Source organism: Notothenia coriiceps, unplaced genomic scaffold (assembly GCF_000735185.1).
Source record: "Notothenia coriiceps isolate Sejong01 unplaced genomic scaffold, NC01 NC01_scaffold00006102, whole genome shotgun sequence".
NCBI classification, from domain to species: Eukaryota; Metazoa; Chordata; class Actinopteri; order Perciformes; family Nototheniidae; genus Notothenia; species Notothenia coriiceps.
In genome coordinates, this window is record NW_011338803.1 from 52233 (window position 1) to 79943 (window position 27711).

The window sequence follows — 27711 nt, forward strand, 5'->3', positions numbered from 1 at the left end:
CATTTAGTAGCCAAAATGTATTAATAGGCTACAGCTTCATGAAAACTTCACAAACGTTATTTTGGTAGGAAGAAGCATTAGATAACAAATAAAAAAATAGTATTAAGCTGGAACTACTTTAAACTCATACAGTTAGAGGAGGTTCAATAGCAGAAGAACAACACACTTCACTTGTAGTGGTGCTCTCAAATGTGTTGCTGGTGTTAATTAATTAACTGAGATACCAGCTGGCTCACAAGCTAGCTAACATATCAACAGTTAAGTGGAGGGGCCACTGACAGGAGTGCTGCTGCTCAATGCTTCACAACACTGCCACTGGTAGACCAACCAGTCTCACGGCATTTCACCACATTTAATCTATTGATTCGTGTTCACCAACACGATTTTCCCCTTTTTTTCATGTCACACAGAACAATTTTAAGCAATGTATTTCTATTGGTAGTATGTTTCGTGCCTGTACCACGTCTTTTTGTCCAGTCGGGTCTTGGAAGACCAGTCTTCCAAGACCCGACTGGACAAAAAGACGTGGTACAGGCACGAAACATACTACCAATAGAAATACATTGCTTAAAATTGTTCTGTGTGACATGAAAAAANCGACAATCTTTTCCGGAAGGAAAAGCAGGTTCATCTGTCAAGGTTGAGCTGAGGGCTGTATGAGCAGACATCCAACCCGAGAGATGTCTGCTAGGCAAGCCAGGCGAGATGCGGGCGTTCGTTTTTTTGGCTCTAAGCGTGTGTGTGTTTTTGGGATCTCTGTCTAGCGTTATGCTTATGATAGGTATGATATAATCCATTGCGGCTAATGACAGATCCGAGCGAGTTGTGCTACGAAGAGAAGGGGAGGACCAAAACAGGCCCGAGGGACCCCTGTAGTTAATTGACAAGGGTCGCCCGGACTCGCGACCCGTCTCCAATTTGACCCCTGAGCGGTCTTTTTTGAGGTATGAGGTGGGGATGGCAGGGAACAACGTCGTTGAGATAAAGCGCTGCAATACAGGCTCCTGTTGCTCCAGCCTCCATTGCGGCCGCGCGCGCGAGCGCCCCAAAATGCAGCCCCTGGCGGAAACTAAACCCTCCGGCCACATGAAATGTCAAAATGTGTAGGGAAATCCGCCTGTTTATGTATTTTAAAGTTACATCCGATTCGATCCTTTTTTCCCTCGTGTACACAGGCTCCAGTTTGCGGCATTTGCCTGTCATCAGACTTTATTTTTAGTGCTGCTGCTAGCCCGTAAGTTGAAGGTTTTAGCCTAAAATTATTTTTGATGAAAATACTCAAATCTCCACCCTTCCATAATTGCACTTGCATTCAGTTGCTTGCTACTTTTTAAGGGCGGGTGCATGACAGTTACAGTACGAACTGAGTTGATGCGATTGTGACGCATGACGTGCAGCTCTCATCTGTTGGTCAATCCCTCCATTTTTTTTCACCAAGGGGAAGCCAATTTCCGGCCTAGCCCTCCTCTCGCCAACAGAGAGTGCAATCTACTGTTTCACCAAACCATAACAGAGACGTGTTTCACTCAGAGCCTGGGGGCTTCCCTTGACGCCTCCAGGGGAGAAAACGCCACTGAGTCAAGGGATAAACTCTCACGCCACCTCTTGCCCTGCACGTGTGCCCAGTTGAGCATGGGTTCTTCCAGTCAGCTCAACTCTGTCCCTCATTCATTGAACGCAGGAGGCTGGTGTATATCTGGAACTTGCGTCGCTTCATCATTCTCTTCATCATCTTGCACTTGCCCTTCTAAAGCTGCCTGCCAAAAAGGTCTGCTCAATTTGCGACATTTATATGCTTCACCTGCGAGTGACTTCACCTTTTTTCTCTTGCCCTTCTCGGCCCCACCCGTCGTCATGCCCGCGGGCGTATATCCCTTGCTCTTCCCTGGGCCCAATCCCAACTCACCCCCTACACCCACACTACCCTCGGTTTGCGCATTCGCGCGGTAGGGTCTGCCACATTAAGTGCTGTTCAAAGCAACGAGTGTGGAGCAGTGTGGGAGGGGGAGTGGCTATCAAGCCCTGAAACATGCGAGTCTGCCATCGGTGCTGACTTGAGACCGGTCTCTACCTGACCCGGAGTCAACGCTGTGTGTGTCCGTCAGGAAACAAGCTGTTAACAAGTAGTTCCAGCAAACATCCACTTGATAAATTGCGAACGATGTTAACAACCTCATGATATAACCTCGTTATTTTTTTACTTAATATCATACCGGTTAGTCATACTATGCCTTTTATTATAAAGTTGTGTATATTTACAGACTGTTGCAACAACTAGGAAGGGGCTTATTAAACATCAGGTTTAAAACTAAAAGAGTCTTTTCAAAAAGTAACACAATTAATGATTGTTGGAGTTTTTATTTAGTTATTCATTTAATTTGTCTGTCTAAGAGATGCTGATTCTTAAACAGTTGTTACATACAGTTACGGCATTTCCTGTTTCTGTCGGAGAGAGGGGAGTTTGTCCCAAAGCTTGCCGCTGTATTTACTCCCTCCATCTGACAGGAGGGAGCCTCGTTGAGGCTCGTGAGTGTTCACTCCACGGAGTTCACCTTCACGGAGGGGAGAGGTGTGTAGGGGAGTAGCGTGGTTTGGGATTGGGACTTCGTGTGGCCGGTCTTTTTTCTTCTTGTGTGGTGATTATATGACAGATAGAGAACCACACTACTGCATTGAGCGGCGCTGTCTCCCTATTTTTCTTAAAGAGCCGGCCGCATCAACGGCGCCTTTGACGGCCATATCTGTGGTTCTCCCAGATTCTACAGAGTGGCCAGTCCGCCCTGTCCTCTCACTCGAGAACAAGACATGTGCACTCAGAGAAGAGAACTCGCGAAAGAGAAACAAAAAACAGACACACAGCATGTGGCATTAGGTAGCAAACACGGCAAATATGGGATCTTCAATTGCATTACAACGTTAAAAACGCTGCTGAAGGTTAATCCATAGGTAAATTCCAATGTGTCTGTGTCACTTGAAATGATTGTCTGATAATTGGGGTGCAACGGTTCACAGAATGCACGGTTCGGTATGTACCTCGGTTTTGGGGGTCACGGTTCGGGGTATGGGTTCGGTACCAACAAGAAAATTCCAGGTTTGTTTTTATTTATTTTTGAACAGGTAGTGCAAGTTTCAGTTTTAAAAATAAGGAACTCCTAACATGTTTGAATAATTAACTTTATTACACAGTGAAAAACAAACAGTACACACCAGGGGCGACTGGGGAGAAAAAGTGCCAAGGGATTATAATTGAACAGACAGGCGGCCACTTTAATGGTGCGGCATGTATCGGTACCGGCCGGCGACGAAAAGTATGTTACTTAACAAAAAACACTAGCATTTTATGTTATTTTGGACCAATTATATCATATTAGTAATCACATTACCCTGAGCCCGTTGAGTTGCCTTAGAGGCAAAATAGTTGCAGCATATATTTAGTGAATTTTAAATGTTAACAGATCATTGATGCAATAACATTTGACCCAAATTACCCTGACTTGACACATGGAATAAAACATGGGCGTTAGGAAGCATCCTCCAATGTGGGTGGGACAATTTAACAGAGGATGTGGGCAGTGGTGGACCTCACCTCCCCCCTCTAGCGTCCGGGGGCATGCTCCCCAGGAAAGATTTTTTTTAAATGTTTGAAGTTATGCATCAATGTGGTTCACTTTTGAGAGCAAAAATTCGGGACTAAATCTTCTATGGATACATCTCTCACCACCCATAGAAAACAGAACTGTAAACAGATTTACTTTTTCTTCAACATTTATTTGAAACAGCAAGTGGAGCAAAAGTGACTGCACCCCCCCCGCACCAAAACAATTAAACCTGCTAGCTAATAGCCTAACTTCAGTAACAGAATGTGGGCAACAGGTTCTCTCCACAGACGCACAACCTCTGAGTCCAGACGTAATAATTTCCCCCTTTTCTATCCTACGGGTGCAAGCCCATGGATGTGCAGCCAAAAAAAAGAAGGAAAGGGATTGGCCGGAACACTTCAAATGTGGGTCGGTAGGATTTAGGCAAAAAAATTAATATATTATTTATTTATTTATTTATTTGTGTGCCTCCGGCCCACGCACAGCACCGCGCCCACCGGGAAAACTCCCGGTATTCCCAATGGCCAGTCCTGCCCCTGATACCACACACACTCAGATGGGCCATATTATCCTATAATGGCTGATGGTCAAGTGGGATACTGCCTGAATGACAGACTTTTCTCCGATACGGGATCCCTTACCACCCCTACTGATAATCGATAGCAATAAAACTGTTTTCAGTTTTCAGATTTCAGAGCGTAAGATAAGTTACGCCTGGTAGGCAACTGCCGTGCGCATAGCCCCCACTTCTCAATGGTAACGTGTGTGTGTATGCGGAAATCCCCCTTCGATTATATGGCTCTAACGGTTCAAAGAGAGATGTCAAGTCATCAAAAAATCGACCAATTGGTTTCCAGAGAAACGGCCAAAAACGCCATTTCCACCCCAAATGAGCCAGAAAGGTGGGTTTTTTTTTTCTAACCTACTCTCTAAAAAGGTCAAATGTCACTTGTTTTGCATCAATCTTGATACAGGGTACTTATTATCTGTTGTACTTTGGATTCCTAAAGCTTTTAGTCAACTAACCCATCATCCAAGGGTGGTTTTCACTATAAGTAAAAAATAATGTTTGGACGGACACTATAATTTACATTTTTTTACTATGTTCAATCTAAATTTTCTTTAAAATAAAAAACATCTGTATTTATTTTGACTTTTCTACATCCAACTCACAGGTTTATCATTACTTTGAGAAAAAAGATTATTAATTTTCCCCTTTTAGAAGTGTAGTTATGGTCATTTGTTCTGGAAACGTCATTTTCGACCCTGAGACCTTAAAAACAGGCTTGGGGCTTAACAGGTTAAATATTACATTTAACATCAACTATTAAAGTTACTTTGCATATAAGAAATAAACTAATACGTGTTTATCATCATAAATATAAAGTTGTTATACTTGCTAGCTTCATCTTTACCAGCAAATGATGCTAACATATGAGGCAAAAATAATTTGGACCCAAAAATCAATAAGGCGTATTTTACTTCTTGTACTTGAAGCATATTTGAAAAATAAATACTTGTGTACCTTTAATTACTTGTATACATTATGGTAGTACTACCTTTAGGGATGTGAGTACAAGATACATAAGTCTTTGCTTTATTAAAATGATTCAAAAGATCAAATCGTTCATCATTTTCTGTGTAATAATATGCACCAAATCCAATTGAGAAAATAACTGAATATAGTGATCATTAACATAAACTGTAACTGACTGCCTTGTGGACACGATAAGAAGAAGATTAACATAAAAAAAGAAATCAACTGAATGTACTGGAGACATTGGAAACAAAGTCTTCACTGTTCAGCCAAACTCCCTCTCAGCCTTAATCAAATGAAGATTAAACACACTCAGAGTCAACGTTTAGAAACCAACTAAATCTCTCCGGGAAAGAAAACATCAGCCTTTGGGTGTTTAGTCAGTGCTGATGAGGTTCGGTCTGCTGATTTGCGTTGACCAGGAACAAGAGGCTGCAGTTTCTCTTTGTTTGTTGTTACCACGGGCACAGTCTCTGTTGCCATGGCGCCTTGAGCGGTATGTCCTGTGTGCCACCTGCCACCTTGATCAACAATGTAGATCAACACTGTGAGGAACCTCTGGGTGACACTCAGTCGCCCATCAGCAATAACAGGAGACACTGTCTCAATTACAACTTCAATTGAGCTCTATACTAGCAAAATCCATGATTTTATTTTAAGTAACATGCATTATTTGGCAAAGTATTATTTAACACAGGTTGGATTTTGACAAGTGGCTCAACAATAGAACTTTTGTCCAACTCATTCATTTTCTAAAGCACCTCCAATACATCAGCTGAACCATTGATATGGTTGTATTACTTTAAATGTTTTCAAAATCCAACCAAATCTTGACCCCACCTCTTGCCAGGCTACTCAAAGGTAACAGTTTTTCAATTGTTCTCAGGCTGGACGGGGAGCTGAAGCCCAGATGCTGCCTGGTTCTGGAGGAGGACGAGGGCTTCAGCGACTGGAGTCACAGGTTGGAGAATCGTCCTGAGCAGGAGGTGCAGGATGACTGCAGAGCCCGAGTGCAGAGACCTTCAACACAACAGAGGAAACCAGAGACTGGAGAGGAGAAACAACATGAGACTGGAGAGGAGAAACAGCATCAGACTGGAGAGGAGAAACAACATGAGACTGGAGAGGAGAAACAACATGAGACTGGAGAAGAGAAACAACATCAGACTGGAGAGGAGAAACAACATGAGACTGGAGAGGAGAAACAGCAGGGCATCGAAGAGAAGGAGGGATGTGAGCCAGGACACAGCAGTAGGTCAAAGGAAACTTCAGCAAGACTTCCAGAGAAGGTACACCGGCCGATCCACACCGTAATACTGGGGCTTTCTTTACCAATGAGTATGTATTGTTCAAGGATTCAAGGATCCCAGGTTTATTGTCATATGCACAGTAGCTACAGTGTAGTTATGGCTATGAACATCTTAAGTCCAAAGCTCCTCCAACAATGCAGCATTTATATATAAGACAAAATAAAAAAATGAAATGAAAATGAAATATAGTAGGATAGGTTGGATTAATGTTCACAATGTTTCTGACATTAGGCTCATTCCTACAGCATCAATTGTATTCCCTTTTTATTAGAAATGAGTAACAATCTCTTCCTGGCATGATGTTTATTTGTATAAAAAATTGCAATCTGTCAAGCCTTCAGTTTTATATATTCATTTTTCTGCATTTGGTTTGAAATTTTGGTAAGAGATATATTTACCCTTCTTGATGAATTGTAGTAGCTTTGGTGATCAACTGATCAGGGCAAATATTGGCCATAACATTAAGTTGCCACATGCCTCACTAATATACTAAAAACAGTTATACCTGCAATAATTCACCTACATTGTGGCATTGCCTTTGTGAGCATTTTAGTATTTTAATGAGTATAACTCTAAACAGCTGCAAATAACGCAATAAACGCCTCATGGAAATTTGATCAAAGTTGGTGCTTTACTATATACAAAATACTAAATAATTCAGAAAATAACTTGTGAATTTGAATCGTAATTAATTAACGGCATTACTAAAAAATGTGTGTCTATACTTCTCTGAAACTGGCTTGCAATATCAAGCTTCAAATTCTTATAAATATTTCCTCAAATACATACAGTATTGTCACTATAGATTAACATGCAACCTGCTTGGTTATAATTGTAGATGTCCAGCTACAGAAAGGAAGTCAGGACGTCGTACAGCTCCACGGTGTTCCTGCCACAGGATAACAGATCGCAGCACGCCACGGGCCAACCAGCAGACAGGACGTCCTACCTGGCGGCCGGGACGATGAAGCCACGGTGAATTCTCCGCTCTTTGCCTGGTTCTATCTGTCTTTTCCCTTTAGTCAGTATTTGTTTTGTTTTTATCCTGGGATCCAAACATTCACATTTCTTTATAAACTGTTAAAATGATCTCCAACCCAGCGGAGGGGCCTGCAGGGTGGATGGAGAGCTGGAGCAGGAGGAGCAAAAGGAAGAGGCACTGGCTGCTCTGCAGATGGAGCAGAGATCAGCTGAAACCAGACAAAACCCCAGAGATGACGATGACCAGGAGGAAGAAGAGCTGAGATTCACACACGAAGAGAAGGAAGACCTCCACCACAGCTGGGAGGAGGGACCCAGGGAGGAGGAGGAAGAGGAGGAAGACCTCCGCCACAGCCGGGAGCATAGACGCAGGGAGGCGGAGGAAGAGTACAAGCTTCGAGACAAGGTTGACTTTCCATTAACACTGTTGCTATTCCTACTATCATCAGCTCTTCTGTAATACTTGCCTTTATCGGGTCGGTCTATCTTTCTGTTGCCCTTCTTTTAAGTCATCCACAAAATATGTTTCTAGTACAAGATTGTGAAAATGTGAATGGTTCCTGGAGGAATTTATCAAATTCCATATTTTGTTTACTATAAACTGATTATTTTGGAGATTCCCTGACTTTTTGTCATGTCGTAATCTCATGTCCTGATGAATTGAGAGACATTTGTTTTGTCATGTTCCCCAGAGCATGAATCTTAATGTTTTTGTTTTACAACAGAAACAACCAAATCTAATGGTGAAATCTTCATGAAGTTTTCGGAAAAATGCATGCCCAGAAGAGGAACTAACCCTTTTTAAATGTAATCAGCATGTTTTACATTTATCCTAATAATAATTATAATTATCAATCTATAAACGAGATAGTTGAGCAAATTCAGACTCCCAAGCAAACCTTTTCTTTTTATAATGAAGGGTAACCTGTCAAGTTTTCTTATTCAGTGATACCCATCAAAACACACATGTTGAATCCAAAAACATGTGCAAAGCTTATTTTTGTTCATGTTTATATCCATCATTATTAGTGTATTTTTTAATATAAAACTGTGCTTCCATCAGGATCAACTTTTTTTACCTTCATGACCGGATCTATAAAATGTTTATTGCTAGTAATGTCCAACTCCTTCGCATTGTGTAGAGTGTTACTCTTATTATTATATAAAATACTTGATGCTAATAAGCAATAGTTTGCTGACATAAAACCAAGCATGTCTGGTTTTTCCCAACGTTTCATGAAACATTAAATCAAACACATGCATGCTTCTTTTTTTTAAAACTCGTAGTTCATTGAATTTGGCTTTAAATCTGAAAGTAATAAAGTAAAAGAATGTATCTTTGGCTCACTGGGTGAGGAAATGCCTGAAAGCAGCAATGATGTAAGATGTTGTAACAAATTCCTACTTTTAGCACCACTGGTTTGACGGTGTTTTATTAGTCTTCTGCCACCACATAACACGCTATAGGGGAGCAGTGCGAACACACATTTTGAAAGGCTTTATCCAGAGAAAGAACAGGCATTAAGGAAAACTGTGCTCCAGATTATACTCTTTAACCCGATAAGACTGTATAATACTGCTAATACTGACTTTTGATAGTCTACTGTATTCAAACAATAGACATATTGGTTGATATTTGTATGGTGGTGTTGTTCTAGAGGTCAATGGAGAGCGGGAGGATTGAGGAGCTGAACAGAGGATCTGCAGCCTCTCTTTGCAGCAGTAGCGAAGGCGAGGAGCCGTTAAACTACGGTCCGATGAGCCCCACGTTCAAGGTATGTCATCAATCCAAAGAGGGTGTGTGCAGTATGATTTTCTAAATTCAAAAAGCATTGGAATGAATGCCAGCATCTATTGATTTGGTTAGTGAAAGTAGCTGCGCTAGAGATGATTGTCGGTCTCTGTCTTACAATTGTTGCACAAAATGATTTGGTCTTTTAAGGCTTTTTTTGCTTGAAATATCCCGGTATGGGATTTTGTAAACATCACCCAGTCCTATGCTTCCATGTTAACCATGCCAACATGTTTTTTTCTCTTTCATGCTCCCCGCTGTTCTTCCACCAGAAACTCCTCATTCAGTTTTACCCAGTAAGTGCTGTGCATGTGTCAGCTGACTGATTTGCACTGATTTAAATGTACAAACGTTTTGCTCACAAACGTGCTGCATGTCAGAGTTCTTCTGTACTTATAGTCATTCAAATGACTTTTGAGAGCTGCCGGGCCTGCTCTAATCTGTGTCTCTTAACAGGATGAAGCAAACAGCAGAGTCCCCCCCGACAGTAAATGTAAGGTGAGTGCTGCAGCAGACCAGTGTAAAGGGTCAAGGTCAGAAGCTGTAATGGGATAAGAAATGTCAATTCAAAGAAATCTTAAAAATAGCACACTATTCTATTCAAAATGTGTTGTTTTTATTATTGTTGTCATTATTATTTTTCTTTTTGTTGTTGATCAATTGGTTGGTCTATCTTTTGTATTATTTAAACTGCCAGATTTTCTTGGCTCATTTTAGAAATGTTTTAACCCGGGTTTAACCATGTTAAGCTATTTGTTTTGATAAATGCTGTTAAATATAGGATTACCAAGTTAGCTGGGGGGTTTCCACACACTCACCCTCAATCTAGGAACATACGTTTCTGTCTTGATCTGGGAGAAAAAATGAAATAACAACTTTGTGCCGGTTTATAGGTGCATAAATAAAAAGTCTGCTACTGAAGGTCAAATCCCATACATGTGTAATAATTCCCGTGAGTTTTAACCTTTCATTGTCTCTTTCCTTAGATCATAGAGAGAACTGAATCACTGAGGAAAAGGTAAGTGTGTGAAAATGTCTTGTGAAGTAGATTTAAAAGAATGTTGTTTCCAGTGCTGCACCATCTTATGGAAATGTTATAAGAATAAATCTAGGAATAAAAAAAAAGTTCCAGGTACAAAATATGAAGTGCAGAAGTTGAGAAGAAAGTCTACTCTGATCTGCTTATCAAACACCCTGCTGCTTATCTTGTTTTACATTATTAATTATATAAAAGAATATACTTTTACATCATCAGATTTCTCACAGTTATATACTTTCACTCTTAACACGTATCCATTCTCCTAAAGCACCGGCAGCATAAAGAAGACGCTGTCACCTGTTGCTGTTTCAAAGATTGACAAGAAACTGGAGCTGTACACTCATGCTCTCGAGGTGAAACCCCACTGAGTGACTCTTTTCAATGGTTCTTTTTTATTTTATTGACTTTTTTGAGAACCCTTGCAGTACTTCCAAAAACTGCCAGTACTATCACAGTTTAGGATAATGCATCTTTGTTTGACTCTAAGAGAAACCATAATATTCAGACATGAGATCAAATTCTGAATAAATCATCTGTGTGAAGAACCAGCATGTATTGTTGAACTACAATATGGAAGATCCCCAATTTCTGTGTCTCATTATGTTAAACTCTCAAACCGGATCTCATTCACAGGTCGCCTCTAAGGAAGGCAGGTCCGGCAGCCAGGTGCTGACGGACCTGACGAGTCCCACTGAAGCCGTCTCGTCCAAGAAGAACCTGTTTGAGGCCGGGGAAGCCTGGAAGCAAAACGCCACCTCAGTCACACCATCTAAGGTAAATGATGACGTTTCTTTCTTTATCCTAATTTACCTTTTTACAGTTAAACTGATAAATAACTGCTCATCCTTTCACTCAGGTTTTTTGACGAATTGTTCTGAAGTTTAATTTTCCTGTTTGTTAATGTCGTGTTGTATTACAAATCCAAATGAAAAAACAGGCAGAGGCTTATCATTGTCTCCATGACCATAAATCTTTTATGTGCAATATTTTATTCTAAATAAGCCCTTTAATGCTTCTCTGGGTTTTCCCTTAGGTTTTAGTGCATGTAAATGGTCTGCAAAGGCTTGAATGCCAAAGTTCCCTCCAGAGGGAGTTTCTCTCCCACACACTCCCCCCTTGCCTGAAATGCTGCCGTTTGACGTGCTTCTATTGGCTACCACTCCAACACATTGTACGTGATAGGCTAAGGGTCGGGACATCTCTGAGCTCTTGACCAATCACAACACAGCCGACCAGCTAACCAATCAGAGCAGACTGGGCTCTGGTTTCAGACAGAGGGTGAAAAGAGGTGCTGCAGCACAGGCAGTATGAGAACAATAAAGAGCTTTTTGAACATTAAAGGATGAAGACATGTCACAGAAGAGGCACTAAATACTAATATGAACTACATTAGGGCCCCTTTAACATTGTTAAATAGCTTCCAGTTTAAACATTAATGAATTTGAACTATTTATGACACATGAAGTCTTACATCAGAAAGAATATGATATTTTGTCCAGGAAAGGTCTAGAATTTGATTTAATATAAACATATATGGTAAATGTATGTAGGTGAACTTGAAACATACAGAATTACAAATATTATAATATTTCCTCTTTTCTTTCTCAGGATGCAGATGGTTTAAAAGTGGGCGTGGCCAATCTCATTAATCAGTGGGTGAAAGAAGGTGAAGATGGGAGCAGGTGCAGCTCACCTTTTAGACAAGGAGTAAGTCTGAATTTGATCCTCAATGAACATGATTGTTTGATACTTGTCTTTGCTTCACTGTCTTGCTTTTTTGTATCATGTCTGACACGATTCACAAAGCTTTTCACCCATGAACTGATCCTTTTTCAGTTCTGTGACATGAGCTTTGGAACAACTGTTTATTTCTATCAAATGTAATCTCCCCCTTCCTTAACTTTCATATACATGTTGTTTTATGACAGTATTCAACAAGAATTCCTCCCCACTATGCAACCACACCCATCTTTTTTCATCTGGTGTAAATCATTTCAACTCAGCTGAACAGAGCAGTCATTGAGAGTCTGCCCCCTTGTGGCTGCAGAGATGACAAACTGTGTACTGTATGTTGCTATATTTGCAGTACATGAAACACGGTGTTGTTTTAAAACATAAGAATTAAAGGATAGAGTTCACCTGAATCTAATAAGCTTTAAATTAATTGAATAGCATTGTTTTTCTAATGCACAATTTAATGTTCAGAGCTGACCGAGGATAGTTTGTTAAAATCTCATACTCTCATAACTCTGCTTTCTTTACCATTACACTGTAAGGAGACAGTTGAAAACATTGAGGGTTTTATAGCCTCATTCAAAACCAGATGTGGACAAAGAAATTGGTTGTATAAGTGTAGTTCCATGCCTGGGGACCGGGACCTCCTACTGCAGTATTTCCCAACCTTTTGGCTCTCGATCCTTTACAATGAGATAATGTCTATTTGTGACTCTGCTGTCACTGCCTATGGCTGAGCGTGGAAATATATTATGATCAGTTCCACCAAAGAAGAGTTCCCATTTGATTGTATCTTTAGAATTGTTAGGGCCCTGTTACAATAAAACAGATGGTCTGTGTTTTTTAACAGAAAAGTCAAATGTAGCTGTTGTTATCTTGAGACCCCTCACATTAGTTTTAATACTCCACGGGGGTCTAGAGCTCCAAGTTGTGAATAAGCTCCCTTCATAGTCCTGTTGTTATTCGAATGGGTTATTTTTTAAATAATTGTTTTCTTCTCTAAAATGTATAATTACTGTATATTGTAAACACTGGCATGACTTGTTTAGACCAGAAATACACTATTTGGTTTGAATGCTCACAACCTTTTATATAAAGTCTGTGCTTACAACTCATACCAATGTATGACTCAAAACATCACTCAAAACTCACCTTTTCACTCTTGCCTTCAACTGCTAATCCACTTACCCCTTGCCCCTATTCCACCTAGCTTAGCACTTTATACTTTTGTTGTTATTTTCCTTCTTTACTTGCTTGTAAAGTGTTTTGAGCACCAGGAAAAGCGCTATAAAAATAACATGTGTTATTATTATACCTGCAATTAGGTCATAAACTGTCACATATTGTTGGATGTTAAAAGTTTCAGATGAATAAGGCCACACTAAAGTTGTTGAATAATGTCTATGAATCTGTTTTGATAACTGATGTAATAACTGAATTCCAGGAAAGTTCAACTGGGAAAAGGTCTAAGTTTGTGGTGATGGGTCACGGCAAGTATGAGAAGGTTCCTGTGGACAGCAACAGTGAAGATGCAAACTGCCAGTCAGGTAAGACTACATCCATTTACGTTGGATTGTTACTATGCTAGTAACTTTGTTGTTGTTATTATTATATTTATTAAGGACTTCATTTATTAATCCATTTTTTCATCTTTCATACAATTAATAGTCAAAATGTGCCTCATATTTAGAGACTTATTGTTTAATTTAACAGGCAAAACTAGCTTGAAGATAAATGTTATTTTTATAAAGAATAGTCAAGTATAGACACTAACATTAAATTGGCCTAAACAATGTTTCTTACCAAAAAAAGGAATTTAAATGAAACATTAACTAATTCAAAAGATTATATTTTACAAACTGTCCTCCAAAAACATGTCAAGTCTCAATATATTCTGTATTTTGTTATAGTCAGAACATCCCATGAAAAGACCAACACCCAAAAAGAAAGATGTACCAACAAGTATTGTTATTGTCTCAAAGTATGATATATACTGACCCAAAACAAATCAATGAGCTTAACTATTTTACTGAAAAACATGTTCCTTCATTACCATGAATACTCACTCAATCCCATATACAAACAATTAGTAAAACAGGGGTTTCACCCTGCGTTTCAGCCAAAGGCAACCTTAGCTGAAATAAATACATAGCAGGAACCCCCACTAAATATGTACAGTTGAGCTGCATAATAAACTGGCCGACAATGACATTTTGTGGCCTTGAGTGCCATGCATAGACATACCTTTGTGTGGTGCATACTGTCTGTTGCTAGCTTAAGAGCTCAAGGTTTCATGGGTCCATGACCATTTGTGATCCCTAGAGATCCCTAGGGATCACAAACCGCCTGTTGATGGTTTCTACTACTGCAGCAAACGTGGATTAACCTGCGGCTTAAAATAGTCCTCCACAAATGTACTATCTCCCACTGTTTGAGTTCAAACCTGTGGCCTACACACACTCACAACCTACACACACTCACAATCAAGGTTGTATCTTCCTGGTCGAATGTACTTATTGTAAGTCGCTTTTGGATAAAAGCGTCAGCTAAATGCAATGTAATGTAATGTAATGTTTAGAACAAAAACAAAAGTTATGGAAATTGTTTGACCTTTTAAAAAACCAAAGAGTATGTCTGTGAGTCATCACTATAGGTTTACATTGTCAGGGGCGGGGCGGCTTAAGACTTAATTCCATATATAACACTGGGAAGTCAGAGAGTACTAACACCGTTGGCTCTGGTCCCTTCATGGAAGTAGTTGACAATAACACAAATATAAAGAACCACAGACATTATACTTTAACAATTTACTTTTCAGCAGTGATGTCTGTGTCTCCTTTTAAAGCTACAGTTGAATTTAGTTCTTATTATTTGGTACTTTGTTTCTTTGTCTGACAATCCATAAGTAAAAGCAATCAAATATAATGTGTTAAAGAAAGGGGAAATACAAGACAAAAGTTTCACATTTAACTTTATGCACCTTTGATCACAAAGTTAATATAAAACATGTTATGGCTTGAGCATTCGAGTAATAAATGGGGCTTTGGGTAGCTTTATGAAGTCCACCTCACACGAAATTCCACATATGGATGATCATCTTTGGGAAAACAGCAATTTTTTAAAATCGAAATATAGAGACTAAAAGGTTCAAAACTAACATGCAAATGCTTGCTATGGCAGCACCAAATCCTCAAAATGAGTGCTCCACTCATCTTCTAATATCTGTACTTATTCTCTAGCTATCCCTCAATATTTAGTTAGTCTGTCTTCCTACAGCAGGACTCAGCATCATCATTGTCATCATCATGTTCATCATTCATTGGTATCCACTTCTACATCCTAGAAACAATCTAAATTCAGTAACATTTTTCACAAGTCTTGGACAATCCATCACAAGGCAGGAAATTACAAACCACAACAGGGTCAATTAGTTTATCTCTATTTCATTGAGGTTACGAGGTCACAATGGATCTCCAACTTACAAAACGATAGAAAACGGTACTTTTAATTATAAAACAGAATTCAGACTCTGTATCCCTTTGGATATGCTATGGCTGGGAAATGTACATTACATTGCCCATTACGTTACGTTTACAGCATTAGCATGCTAACATTTGCTAATTAGCACTTACTGTAACATAAACAAGGCTAATGAGAATTTGTTTTGAAAGTATTTCCTCATAAACCAAATTTAAACTTTGACCTCCTGTGGGATCCTTTTTTCTTTTGTACCAGCCTGTGTGGTTGTAGTTTCCTGCTCTGGTCGGAAGCCTGAACATCCGCCGATTAATTTCCATCCATACCTTGCAGAAACCTTCTTCTGTTCTGTTTATATCTTCAAGCCTTTTTTCTTTCTTTCAAATCCAACTGCCCTGTTGTTCCAGGAATGTAAAAGTCCTATTTATTACAGATATTAAAGACTGCCTACCAGCGGAGTACAATGAAAGCTTTACTTTCTTTAGAAAAAATAGAAAAAGGAAGCGTTACAAAATGAAACAATCTATTATCAATCAATGTATCTACACATCATGCATTCAACTCCACAATTACACTATCATCAAATGAAAAAAGAAACAATCCAACCAAGTAAAGTTGCAGCGTACACATAATATTCCTTGCTTTCATCGTCTATCTTGTTTCTTTATTGTCATATTTACTACTTTTAAGTGCAATGATTCCCCACCTATACCACCGCTGTGTTTTTATCTGTTACTTTTTAGAGTTATAATATATCATACATCTTTACTTGTACACATACAGCTACAACTTATAGGTTCTAATAAATAAATCATACTTTGTTGCCCCTCTTAAATAATCAAACTCCTCACTTCAGCCCTTATTTATAATTATTAAATGAACTAAATCCACTTCTGTTTTTATTCTCTTGCCACACACTACTAATCATTGCCATTCCAAAAGATACTTTTGCAACACATCAAGTTATATATCTGTAGAGTTTGTTGAACCAAATCCTCTCGCTTTCCTGTTAAAGTCCTTTCGTTCATCTTCCTGAGATTTGCGTTTGATCAGTCCCTTTTCAAACACTGCTGCTATTTTCGAGAGTGGCTTCTCTGCCGCCTCTTTAAGCTTCCTAGCATCAAAACGGGGGCTGTACAACAAAATCGGAAGGCGGTTGACAAAAGAAGGAACTTCTGCTTGATTGTCTTTAGGTTCCTTTTTCTTCTCTGAATCTTTCTTGGTGGTGTTGAGCTGTTGAATGATTCTTTCTTTTGTTGAGAACATCTGAAAGAGCAGGGCATCCCACATCTTTAATGCCTTGGGACCTTCTTTGTCGCTAATCACTTCTCGATGAGCACATTGGTCTGGGGACAACTTATCACCACCCTGATCTGTTATCTCATTGCTGGCAGTGGAATCAACCTGTGATTTGATCTCCAGCATTGGAAACGTAGGTTCTTCTGGCTCCACGACCATGTGTTTCTTGAGCCGTGTCCATCCACTTAGCTTCCCCTTTAGGCCTTTTAGCTTCTGGGGTGCTTTGGGCTGAGCTGATGCTGTCACATCCTTCTTGTCATCAGTTGAAGATGCAGTTGATGTCGCTGACTTCGTGGAGGGGTTGTCTGCCAGGGCTTCCGTCGGCGCAGCTGAAGCTTTGGTCCTCAGAACTTCCTTCTCTTTGAGTCCAGTTTTTTGCGGAGATGGCGGTGACATTCCTCTGTTTGGGGATGGAGCTTTGACTGAGACTGAGGCCTGAGGCAGAGGGGCGGGAGTGGTAGAGTCAATCACAGCGGCTTTAACTATGGATGGTTTCATGACAGTATCTGTTGCTGGCTTTGCAGGGGAAATGTTCTCTAGTGGTAGCTCTGTTGAAGGCTGAACATTTCTGTTGTGCATGCTAATCTGGCACTGATTGGGGGTAGACTTTAAAGTATCCGAATTTGCATCTGATAATTTTGTTTCTACAGGGACAGAGGAAGGTCTTGATTCTATGTGTGGATTATGAGACTGTGTTTTTAGAGTCGGTTTGTTTGAAACATGAACAGTAGATTGTATTGGAGTGCTAGAAAAACTGTTCAGTGAGGAGATTGTTTCTTCCTTACTAGAATTAGTTTCTACCTTTGTTTTTATCAGTTTCAATTGTGAATCTACATTAACATCAGCATTGTGATTCATGACTGAAGAGTCCTTAGTTGGGGGTGATTTTCTGTCTGGTTTTCTGATATTATCTGTTAATGATTTTGCAGATGGCTCAACAATGTTAGTAGGTGTATTATTTTGAAGAGATGTATAGCGAGGTTTTGTCTGAATTTTCGCAGTGACGCGCAAAGGTTTATTTTCATTTTTATGCTTTAAAGAAACCGGAGTTGGAGAAGACGGGGGCAAGGTTGGAGTATAGGTCCGAATCTGTGTAGTACGCCATTTTGGCTCAGGTAGAGGAGAGGCCCAAGGTTTAGTTACTTTAGGAGCGATTAGTGTGTCTTTAGCATCACTGTTGGCTTTGGCAAGGGTTTGAATATTTGCGACAGCATGGTTAGTTGAATTAATGTTTGAGACGATTTGAGTGTTTTCAGTGTGAATCTTATTTTCTACAGATGTCTTTGTTTCAGAGACTGATTGCCTCAACTGTTTCACTCCAGTCTGAGAGCTCACAGAATTTATAGTGGTTTGAAAAGTATTCTGAGACAACGCGATTTGCTGTTCTACACTGATACTAGACATGTTAGCCATGATGTAACCAGAAGAGGAGAAAGCACTTGTCCCAGTCTTAGATGTTACAGAATGTGTTGTCCTTATAGGTGGACTTGTAATAGATCTATTGACTTGTATTGGCTTGGTGCGAGGGGTTGGTTCTTTTACAGTGTTTTTAGCAAGACATTGATCTGCAGAAGTCTCATAGGATCCATGTTCAGTAATAATGTTGGCAGTGTGTTTACTATCTCCTTTTACATTTGTGTAATTTTTTGTTTGAGCAACATAGCCATGAGCAGGATTTGCATGTATGGCTTGCTGTCGAATCTCAGTCCCGTCTGATCTCAGCTGAGGGCTTCTTTGTCTGATATGCCTCATTGTAGGGCTAGACGGCATTATAGTTTTACTGGCCTGCACAGAACTGAAAGATGGTTTATTAATCACTGCTCGGTCTTCAATAGGCACACTATGAAGCGTGTCAGCGACTTTGGTTTCAGTGGAAACAATACTGTGGATATTGCTGCCCCCAGAGGATATGTATGACTCTAACAGTTCAGCAGCAGGACTAGTGGGTTGAATACTCTCTACATTTCCTGGTTGTCCATCTGAGTCTGTGAAAGTCTTACTGACTGTTGGTAATCCAGCAGATGGTTTGTTGGACTGTTTGGTTTCACTGCTAGGTATGTGCAGCACTGTATTTTCTTTTAAAAGATTAGAAGCGGGTGTTGTTTCAATGCCAGGTCTTTGAATGCTTTCTCCTCTAATAGGTATACTGAGAACAGACTCTATTGGTGCTTTTCCTGTCATTAAGTCAACTTTATCATTGGTGAATAGTGATTGCAATTCTGTTTCTAATTGTGTGTTGCCAACTATGTTAGTTTCAAAACTATTAAATGTGGGGAGTTTAGGTTCTATATTAACTTGGTTTGACAGTATTGCACCTTTTGCAGGGGTTCTAAGACTTGTTTCAATTGCAAGAATATTGCTGACATTGCTGTCACAAAAGTATTTGTCTGACTGTAACTTTTCTGCAACAGATCTACTGTGTTGAATAGCATACACATTTTCTGGCTGTCCAGCTGAGACCGTGAAAGTCTTGCTGAAAGTTGGTAATTCTGCAGACTGTTTACTGGACATTTTGTTGGACGATTTTGAAGACGGTTTGGAAGATGGTTTGTTGGACGGTTTGGTTTCCCTGCTGGGCATGTGTGGTGTTGTGTTTCCTTTTAAAAAATTAGAACCTGGTCTTATTTCAATACCCCATTGTGTTTGAATGCTTTCTGCTCGTAAAGGTAGACTGGGAATACAATCTGTTGGTGTTTTTCTTGTCAATGAGTCTACTATAGCATTAGTGGATAGGGATTCAAAATATTTATCAAATATTGAGTTAGTTTCAGAACTATTAGAGTTGGGGAGTTTAGGCTCTGTATTGACTTGGCTTGATAGTATTGCAACTTTAGCAGGGATGCTTACACTTGTCTCAATTGCTTGTGTGGTCTTTACTATGGCTCTGCTTGAGTTTGTGTAGTAACCTGCTTCTTGAACAACGTTATGGTTGCCATTGGATACATTGCTACTCTGTGGGGTTGGATGTACATTCTTAACAGTTTTGGTTAGCTTTGGGGGCTCTTTTGTGGGCACATTCAAGGTCATTTCTGACATATTGGGTGATTTGGTTGCGGTGACAGAAAAGTCAGGTAGTGTGGTTGCTCTTGTAGGTTTGCCCATTAAGATATCATTTACAGCAGGTGTATTAGGTGCACTTGGTGCTTGAGAAAATGTTAAGAGACCTTCAGGCAAATGTATCTTGTTGCCTTCCACTTGACTTTTTCTGTTAATTTTAACTTTAGTGCTGAGTTGTTGATTGATTTTTGTGCTTTGGACAGCTGCAGATGCTGTGCAGATACTATACTGTGAGGAACATACAGATGATATAACAGGTTCATGAGGAAAAATGGGTCCTGTGGTAGTGGTACTTGATTCTTTGGAGAATATATTTGAGAAATTGGACCCCTTATTTGTTTTGTCATGGGTAAGTTCTGCAGTGGAAGCCTTATTGGGTAAGGGAACTCCACTGCTTGCTTTGAAACACTGATTAACTTCTTCTTTGTGTGTATGTAAAACAGTTTCAGGAGCTCCTCTACTGGGCAGTGGTGTTCCTGAAATCAGATTGGTGGCTTGTTGTAATCCTGTGATAAATGTACCATTTATGATGGCCTTTCCTGTGTTTTTGGGCTCTAAATCTGTGGCAAGAGACTGAATTCTTTTTTCACGGTCAGCTTGGTTTTTAACAGGCTTGTCAGTTTGTTGAACATTCAGACCATTTGCTGTTGATGAACTGACTCCATTAGCAGTCTGGTAAGACTTCACCGAAGCTATCTGTACTTGTTCTGTTTGTTTGTAATTGGTGATCTTGGATTCTACTTTTGTAGGTATTTTCTCGAGATAAACACCTTTCTCTATGGCATCTATCCCCTTTGAACCATGATATGTTTCTGCATTTGAATCTACTTTCACTAAGGGTGAGGAAAAACTTGATAGACTACTGCTATCAGTAAAGCATGGATTAGTATTTATCTCTGCCTTTATAGAAAATAGTGCCGTATTTTGTGTGTGTACCTCACCTGCTTTAGGCATTGGTATTGGAGCCTCAGAGAATGAGGCTTTTGGTGTGGATAAGTCACTTGTGGATTGTTGCATTGATTGCTGTGCCAAGCCAAGAGGAAGCTCTGGTTTTATTGTGTCCACCTTAGATGTTTTAAGTGATTGTATTCCAATACTTTGAGCTTCCGACCCGATCTCAAAGACATCATTTCTACTTAGTATGGTCCGATCAGCTGGAATCTCAGAATCCCTTATGGGTTTTAAAATGTTAGCGGTAGAAACCTCCATTGAAGATGGTTGATCTTGATATCCATTTAGTTGTTTTGTTGAATCAGGCTTTGAGAGGTCTGTTCCATCCACAGCTACAGCTGACTGTGTTTTGTCTGAAGAGGTTTCATTTGCACGGAGGGGTGCAGGGCTGTAATGTGATGCGGCAGACTTTATCCCACCATAGGCCGCATACTGAGTTGGAGTAAGCCCGTAATATGTTGATCTTGATTTGGGCTTTGAGGTTGCTAATGACATTTGACTCTCCAAAAGTGATGACAAAGACTTGCGAGCATTGACCGCAGGAGGATGATAAGGGATAATGGGGCTTGGACTGGATGGTGCTTGCATTAAAATCACTGGCGTAGGGTTGAGGTTTGGTACAGTGGATAAAAATGATGGGACCGTTGGCAAAGTTGTAGCTCCACTTTCAAAAACGGGGTTTGTTTGTAGCTTAAGGATGACTGGTTGTATTAGTGTTGGTTTTACCATGGCAGGGTCAAGTGCCGTCATACTTGATGACAAGTTCTCTCTGGGGTACAGCTCAGTATTAGCAAAGCTTAGATTTATTGTACTCCGTGTATTTTGAATATTTATCTCTTTGCAATTGCTGGCTTGTCTGCTATTACTAATGTAATCAATGTGATCAGTCTGCTTCTGTTCTTCTATGGCAGCTGGAGGTTCAATTGTACCACTCGCTTGAATCATTGATTTCTGTCTCGGAGCTTCTTCTGGAATTGCAGGAGCTTGTAGATCTTGGGAGGAGTTGAAAGCAGCGAATAAAAGTGGGATAGGTTTGGATATTTCAATAAAAGGTGTGGAAACTCGAGCCGGTGCACAATAAGTAGTCTTAGATCTTCCACATTGGGACATTGGCACACTCAGTGTTTCATCTGTTTCCACCGCTGACACATCTGTTTTCTTTCTAAGTATGTCAGAAAACAATGCTGCCTGGTAGTTTGGATTTATAACTGTAAGGTCCTGCATGGAGGGAGGTTTAGAGATCTCATAAAATGTTGCCTTGGATGTGTAAACCCTGTTTTGTGTGGCGTCAGGCTTTGTGCCTATCGCTGCATCAACCAGTGATATTTTTGAGGCGGTTATCTCCGGAGACATATGGCTTGGAACAAAGTTGCCATTACCACTAGGTCTTGTAGTCCAAGAGGCTAGGTGGCTTTGAGGGTTGTCTTTTGAACAGGCGCTTGTCTCCCTCTGGCTGGAAATAATAGGTTGTATCTGAGAATTGGAAACTGATAGCAGTGCTGGATGAGGAGGAAGGTCTGCAGCCAGAGAAGGAGCGGGGCCTGGGTCACAGTTGGGGGCGGCTGGGGATAGGGTCAGACTGTGAGTTGATATTTTAGGGCTGGATTGCGACACAGAGGCTGGAGGGACTGTTGTGACGGACCAATGGGAATTTGGTGTCCGGTTTGAATTGAAAGCAAGAGGGTTTCGTGGAACCTGCTTAGGTGGTGATTGGGGTGGTAAAATCGAAGGTGGCATACTGAAAGGAGTCATGTCATCAAATAAGAAAGAGGAGCATTCATACAGCGGAGCCACCTGCTCTTCAGAAGTCCTGATCTGACCTATATAGGACTGAGTGGGGAAGCTGCCAGTTTTCTGGTAGGGGCTACTCCGAGGGTGAGGGAATGCAGATGCGGACGGATCACAGAAGGAGTCAAAAGGGAAACTGGACACTGAAGGGTCTGCCATGTAGACTGATTCCGGTGTCCTTGGTGGGCTGGACTGGTCACTGTGCTCAAGGTCTGTGCTTGCTTCGTTGACAGGCGACAAACAGGAGCGAAAGGGGATGGGTGTCTGAGAGAGGCTATTTTTTTTCTTGGCTCTCTTCTTCTTGAGTTTTTGAAGCCTTGCGTTGTCTTTGCCTGGTTTTGGCATTAAGGGCGGAGGATATGGCTGGGAAAGGTCAGGCTCCAGCCCGTTACTGTAGCCGACATCCATCAGCATTATTCAGACTCCTGCAAGACAGATGAGAAACATCAGTCAATTTGTTTTTATCCAAAAATCTACTTCTAGAATTACAGCAAAGCACAAAACCTGCAAATTATTAATCAAAAGAAGTCGGTCAGGTAAAAGTCAGTTTTATCAAAGTTGCTGTTAAAAGCACAAATGGTGATTTTAACACCATTTGTCCTCAAAATGTATAATGAGTCAATTATTTCCCAAAAATACAAATTAGAGATTAAAGCAACGATCCAACAAAACTTCTCATGAAAAGGTAACAAATCACCTTGCTGTTTTGGCATTATCTTTTATGACATCAGAGCAGGAATGTAAAGAGTTGCCGGTTGCATTGAATTATATTTTAATCACTAAGCAGTCGGAAATGTTGAGTTTTATTCCAATACAGAGTCATATAGGAAAGTACTATTTCCTTCAGACATCTCAGAAGCTGTCAAAAATAATCACTGAGGTATTTGATTAAGGTCATTCTTTGTGTTTGAATAACAAATATATACATGTTTTTAATAAGACATATTTTTTCTCTTTTCAGCTGGACAATTCTATGAAGATCTGTGAAACACATGCTGGACTTTTTGGATTCTGAAAACCAACATTGATACTGCACAAATAGTAGCCACTATCACTTCATAATTTTCTGTTATTCAAGCTTAAAGTTGAAAAATCCTTTTCTAATGATACATTTCTTGTGGCACACATTTTACAGCAGGTAGTGAAGCAAAAAGTGAGTCTTTTTTCAGTTTGTACTTCCTATGTATTCAGTAGACCTTTTACTAAGCTGAAATCATATGAATTAAACACATTTATGTTTTTTGTCTTATCAATAATGTAGCTATTGGATGGTGTCTTTCTTTGCTTCCTTTGTTGTTTAATGTGTAGGCAAACTTATTGTCTCCTACTTTGTTCCTAGTATAGTGTATACAGCTGCTTCCCAACTGCACTGATTTATCCTGTGCAAATGGCTCAGAGACAAGTCTGCAGTTGGCTATAGAAAACTATGAGCTCTCATGACAACCAGCTCATTAGCAGGTTTAAGATTCTTAATTGGGTCCTGAAGAAGTTGCTCGGCTACAAGGAGCGTCACAATTGGAAATAGAAAGGCATGTAAAGCTATAACTTATGGCCAGGCTTCTTTGAAATGATGACAAACTACTTGTGAAAATAGTTTCTCAAGGAGACTGTCGGATTTAAAAATGACCTCTGCAGGAAATACAAGTAAACTCGAAGGAGGATGATTGACAGTTACAGGAGGGTGACTCGGTTTGTGCTGGCAGGAGGGATGGCAGCATTAAGCTAATCTTCATAACCAAAGTAAATTTGAAATGTGTGCAGCAGTAAATTGGGACCAAATTCCTCATTAGCATTACAAGCAAACTATAAGAAGTTCAAAGGTCAGAAGCATAATAAACTGACAATACATGTTACACACATTCCTCTGCATCCAGAATTTAAATAGATAAAGATGATATTAGGTTTGTAGTGACGTATGAAAACAAAATATATTTAATATTCAAATGTGACTGACATTTAACATCCTTTGACTTGGTTTACTAAAGAGGCAACCTGAGCTGAATTGTTTCCTTTATGTCTGAATATTGGAGTTTATCTCTGGGTAACACTAGATAAGGTCTACGTTCTTATTTTAGACCCAGGGAAATAAGAGCAAACATCCTGACACCGAGCACCTGCTGCCTGCTATCCGGCACTCACACAAACAGCCTCAGTCTGCTGGAAATCTATCCGGAACCCAAATCCTCTCAGAGCTGCTCCGACAGTGAGCTTATCCTTGTGTTTCAGAGCGATGATTATCTTAAATTGTCCTATTATGTAATGTTAGTAATAGTTTGATCTGAAAGAAGGATAGTTTTACCCAATGGGCTATTTTCTGCAACAACATCTGTTCTAAATATTCAAAGTGTGGAAGTTGCAACATAGATATAACTCCTGGGAGTTGTTGTCCCTGTCTTGAAAAACAAAAGCTGAGAGGGTTTGGCCTCGGTATGGACAAATGTTTAACATGAATCCCTGTTGTCAAAGGGACTCCTCCAGTCACAGTGACAAGGACGGCAGCTGACACATGAGAAGTCCCCCTTTTATGGCTCTGCCGGTTGGATATCTGGGAGGCTTCTATTGGGGCAGCTCAAAAGGGGAAAGTATAAGATTAGCTTGGTGATAGCTGTTGGCCATGACCTCTATCTTTCCAGCTTTAAAGAACTTTTTTAAACAGAATGGAGATCAAGCTCTTTGGTAACCATCACATTGCTTCAATATCAATCTGAGCAGCACTTACCTTAGAGGGGAAAGGAAATAGGTGTTGTTTTGTTGGGCAGGCTGCACAAAAAAAAGAAGTTTGGTGTAAAAGAGAGCAACAGAAAAAAATGGAATACTTTAAAACTAAAAGTGAAACGCCATTATAATTAAAGTGCAGAGTTTGTTTATCTGTGTCTCATGCATAGATTTACCTGTTATTAATCATACAACATGGTAAACAATGCTTTGCAATCACTTCCTCTCACAGATATTATGTCTGAAATGCATCATGCGTTTAAGATTTCAGACAGTGCACGTGCTTCTATCAAATCCAATGCACCGTTTGCAGGTTAGCACCTGGCTAATTGGTCAGGACAACTCAACTGCAGTACCACCATCTTGGCAATCAACAGACACTGGGTTTGACTGGTTTACCTTTGGCGAGCGGCTGTCGGGACAAACTGCTCTCTGCTTGTTAATCCCGGCTCAGAGTGCCACAGGGCCACTCATCCTGAAGTGAACTGAAGCCTTAGGGAGCGAGCCACCGTGCCGTGGCCATTCCAAAAATAAAACAGTTGCCTTCAGTGTGTGTTGCAAGGGCAGGGGGTTTCCAGGCCACCTGAGATGGCTGAGGTGCAGCCCCTACAGGCGATCTGCGGACACCTCCACCTGAGGGAAGGAGGTTGTTTGTGTCTGCTCAGCAGACCAGCAAGGAGAAATTCAGTAGGTAATCAGTACATGAGGTCAATTACCATAAAGGGGTTTGTTTATCATTAAAACCTCTATCATGGCTTTGGTTTGGGGGGGTTGACCAATATGTATTATGAGTCTAAATAATGAAGCTCTATTTAATAAAGTGATTTAGATTTGAGTTATTTTTAATAAATATCTGTTTCCTTTACACATTTTCTATAAATAAGTACACCTTATAGACTAAACCTGACAATAGTCATAAATGATTGCCACTTTTAATGATGACATTTTTTTGGAGTTTTAACCCAAAGCTGGGGGTAAAGTTGTATGTACAATGTTGTAGTGTGTTAATAAGGTTTGGGTTGAAATGCTGTGAGCATTTCCTTTATTTACCACCTAGATTGTGTGTAGTTGTGATTTGACTGAAGTTACAACGCATGTCAACTGCAGCTATTAACACGTGCTGCCATGCGGCGCCCGTCTTTCAACCTGTATCAATTTACATCATAACACTTTACTGCCTCTTGTGGAATTTATGTCTATGAGGCTTATTAACGAAGTGGGCTGGGACAATACCATTGCTGTTCTGGAATAATGGAGGATTATTCTACCGATTTGAGTTCTTGCAACAGAAATACAAAAGCAGAGTAGTAAAAATACAGTAACATTGTAGGTGGAGCAACATTGTGGTTGCATTTTAGCACCAAGCACATTTGGCACTGTGTTGCAAATAATTGTTCTACTTTAATTTAAAAAAGTATCTAACAAATAATAAAAGAATAAATAGTTTGCTGGCCTTAAGCAGGTGTACAAAAAGCCTAAATTACCACAGACTCAATATACATGTAATTCCACCAGAGCCTCTACCCAACCCGGTCTCACTGCATTCCGTGTCACGACATTTAATCTATTGATTCGTGTTCACCAACACGATTTCCCCCTTTTTTTTGTGTCACACAGAACGATTTTCAAGCAATGTATTTCTATTAGTAGTATGTTTCGTGCCTGCACCACGTCTTTTTGTCCGGTCGGGTCTTGGAAGACCGGAAGCTGTGAGGTTCATAAAAAATTGTTCTTACTCAATATCAAGCCACGATTATTGTTTTTATTTTAAATCGTATTATGTCGAAGTTTTGTTGCCGTCCGCGAGGAAAATAAATGGGGCTCAGAGCCTCAGAATAATGAAATCTGTATTTTTAACCTTATTTTTATAACCTTATTTCGGAAAAAAATTGTATTGAAGTCAATGGAGAGAGAAAACGTATCTTTCGATCCAATTTTAATGTGCCACGAATTACACATGTTTGTCAATCTTAAAAAATGATTTCCACGACAAAAAAGTCACAGTTTGTCGTAAAACTGTTGAAATATAAGACTATGAAAAATACGCAACTAGAAAGACTAATAATCTCAGAATCCCGGTCCCGCATGCTGGCTCTTACGGAACCGACTAACTCCCCTTTTGTGTATACAGCTCCCAACATGCACAAACCTGTAGTGATATTCACCTCTTTTAATACTTTTCGCCTCATTCTGAAAGAAATAAGTGAAATGTGCTAACGTGACGGACGTTTTGGCGTGTGGAGCGAGGCGGGAGATGTAGTTCATTGAGCAGTTTCACACCAAAAAAAGTGTTACTTCACAATTTTACGACATTTTTTTAAATTTTGACTGGCAACATTTTCTTTTAAATTGACAAACATCATATGTGTAATTCATGGCACAATTCAAACGGGGTCGAAAGATAATATTTCTCTCGCCATTGACTTCAATAC

At 40.0% G+C, this 27711-nt stretch overlaps 2 protein-coding genes across 2 annotated transcripts; one reads left to right on the forward strand and one right to left on the reverse strand.

Moving 5' to 3' along the window:
* Positions 1 to 1854: 1854 nt before the first annotated feature.
* On the forward strand, positions 1855 to 23824 carry LOC104943443 (lymphocyte-specific protein 1-like). Its single transcript, XM_010768833.1, has 13 exons — positions 1855 to 1946; positions 6023 to 6425; positions 7285 to 7421; positions 7548 to 7833; positions 9086 to 9202; positions 9492 to 9515; positions 9676 to 9717; positions 10206 to 10237; positions 10527 to 10611; positions 10892 to 11032; positions 11867 to 11965; positions 13437 to 13539; positions 23526 to 23824. Exons 1-13 carry the CDS (start codon positions 1855 to 1857, stop codon positions 23549 to 23551), a joined length of 1587 nt encoding a protein of 528 aa, XP_010767135.1. The 3' UTR covers positions 23552 to 23824.
* On the reverse strand, positions 14947 to 25804 carry LOC104943440 (uncharacterized). The gene is made up of 3 exons (XM_010768830.1): positions 25679 to 25804; positions 25284 to 25324; positions 14947 to 22989 (listed from the first exon to the last, which is right to left on the reverse strand). The coding sequence occupies exon 3, from the start codon at positions 22976 to 22978 to the stop codon at positions 16433 to 16435; it is 6546 nt and encodes a 2181-aa protein (XP_010767132.1). The 5' UTR covers positions 22979 to 22989; positions 25284 to 25324; positions 25679 to 25804; the 3' UTR covers positions 14947 to 16432.
* Positions 25805 to 27711: the final 1907 nt, after the last annotated feature.